This window comes from Eriocheir sinensis, unplaced genomic scaffold (genome assembly GCF_024679095.1).
Source record: "Eriocheir sinensis breed Jianghai 21 unplaced genomic scaffold, ASM2467909v1 Scaffold725, whole genome shotgun sequence".
NCBI classification, from domain to species: Eukaryota; Metazoa; Arthropoda; class Malacostraca; order Decapoda; family Varunidae; genus Eriocheir; species Eriocheir sinensis.
In genome coordinates this window covers 125125-127500 of record NW_026112082.1, presented here as the reverse complement: position 1 = coordinate 127500, position 2376 = coordinate 125125, and the positions used below count along the sequence as shown (strand labels likewise).

The following is a 2376-nucleotide window of genomic DNA, read 5'->3' as shown; positions in this document are numbered from 1 at the left end:
CTATACCATGAACGCTAACAGTAACAGTCATGAGATCCCGATTCAGATTTTCGGACTTTGGTAATACTTGACGAGCGACGGAAGCCTTAAAAAACGCCACATTATGGTTATTAAAGACTGATACGACGTTCGAAAAGTCGGGCGTGATACGGTTTACAGTTGCGAATATTAGCGATGCTGGGAGTGGTGACGCTGGTGGAGATGAGGTGTGGGTGATGGCGGCATGGTGTGGGCGGAGGAAGCGGCTCATCACACCCACTAATGACACGTAACAACCTCGATTGGCTTTTCCTCATGGCGATACTCTGTCGAAATTTCCTATCAAATAAATCCCGCCCGCTCCACTCTTGCAGTCATGAAGTAGCGTTGACCTTTGCTACAATTATCCACTCGCGTGCAGAATGAATCAGATAGGGCGTGGTTTGCTTGTAGATTGGTGTGTGTGTGTGTGTGTGTGTGTGTGTGTGTGTGTGTGTGTGTGTGTGCGCGTGTGTGTGTGTGTAACTGTCTCCTTGCCTGGCTGACTGACCTGACCTAATCTAACCTAACCTAACCTCACTGACTGACTGACTAACTGATTGACTACCTACCTGAACTAGCTATTGGAGGATTTGACGCACTGCCTAACTTACCGACTGATTGACTGACTGGCTGACAAACAAACATGCAACTGACTAACTAAAAGACTAACTGACAGACCGAATAACGAGCAGACCAACTGACGGACTGACTGACTGATTGGCTGACTGACTGACTGAGTGACTGACTGACGAACTGCCTCCTCCACTCAAGGCCGAACCTCCTCAATTATGCAGACGAGCTAACCAGGTGACACGAGGCTCCTGATTACCTGCCGGAGAAGCTGATTAGGTGAGGCATGACAGGTGAAGGAGTGGTGGAGGTGGTGGAGGTGGTGGTGGTAGTGGTGATGGTGGTGGTGGTGAAGGTAGTTATGGTGATTATGGGTATACGTGAACACACACACACACACACAAAAAAAGAAAAAGAAAAGAGAGAGAGAGAAAAGTGTGTGTGTGTGTGTGTGTGTGTGTGTGTGTGTGTTTGTCACTGTCCTCTGCCGCCCATCACACAGACCCGAGTATGATGATATAGTGCCGTGATTTGCATACTGAAGGGAAGTGGACATATATTCTGCCCTCAACTTTTTCCCCACCCTTTTTTCCCAACCCTTTTTTCCCCTCCCTTTTTTTCCCCACCCTTTTTTCCCCACCCTTTCCCCACCTTTTTTCCCCACCCTTTTCCCACCTTTTTCCACCTTTTTTCCCCCCCCTTTTTCCCCACCCTTTTTTCCCAACCCTTTTTTCCCCCACACTTTTTTCCCACCCTTACTCCCCACCCTTTTTTTTCCACCCTTTTTCCCCACCCTTTTTTCCCACCCTTTTTTCCCCACCCTTTTTTCCCCACCCTTTTTTCCCCACCCTACTTTTCTCACCCTTTTTTCCCCACCCTTTTTTTCCACCCTTTTCCCAATTTTTCCCCACCTTTTCCCCTTTACCCTTTTTCCCCACCCTTTTTCCCCACCTTTTTCCCTTTTTTCCCTTTTTTCCACCCTTTTCCACCCTTTTTCCCCACCCTTTTTTCCCCACCCTTTTTTTCCCCACCCTTTTTTCCCCACCCTTTTTTCCCACCCTTTTTTTCCCCACCCTTTTTCCCCACCCTTTTTCCCCACCCTTTTTTCCCCAACCTTTTTCCCACCTTTTTTCCCTAGCCTTTTTCCCAGCCTTTTTCCCCACCCTTTTCCCCACCTTTTTCCCCACCTTTTCCCCCACCTTTTTCCCCACCCTTTTCCCCACCCTTTTTCCCCCACCCTTTTTTTCCCCACCCTTTTTCCCCACCCTTTTCCCACCTTTTCCCCACCTTTTTCCCCCCCACCTTTTTCCCCACCCTTTTTCCCACCCTTTTTCCCTCACCTCTTTTCCCCTCACCTCTCACCCCATTCTCCTCACTCTACACTTTTTTTCCCTTCACCCTTCGCTTTTTTCCCCTCATACCTTTTTCTCTTCCTTCAATCCTTCGTCTCTCTCTCCCCATCATTCCATTTCTTTTTTCCTTCAACCTTTCATCTTTTTTTCCTTCATTCCTCGCTTCACCCTTGACCCCTCACCCTGTTCCCTTCACCTCTTATCCTGTTCCTCTCACTCCTTACCTATTCCTCCTTTCTCCTCTTCCTTTTCTTCTCATCTCTCTCTTCTCCCTTCACCCTTCACCCCTTTCTCCTCATCCCACACCCTTTATCCCTTTTCCCTCACCCCTCACGCATTTCCCCTCACTTTACACTTTTCCTCCTCATCACTTAAGCTCTTTCTCTCATATCTCACCCATTTCATTTTTCAGCTTGTCACTTTTTCTCTCCAT

General features: G+C 48.1%; 1 protein-coding gene across 1 annotated transcript; it reads right to left on the bottom strand.

Annotated features, from left to right (window-relative positions):
• Positions 1–1085: 1085 nt before the first annotated feature.
• LOC126994127 (uncharacterized) lies at positions 1086–2376 on the bottom strand. Its single transcript, XM_050853370.1, is given in 4 exon segments — positions 1086–1129; positions 1351–1440; positions 1650–1766; positions 2340–2376. Coding segments are annotated over 4 exon segments (288 nt in total).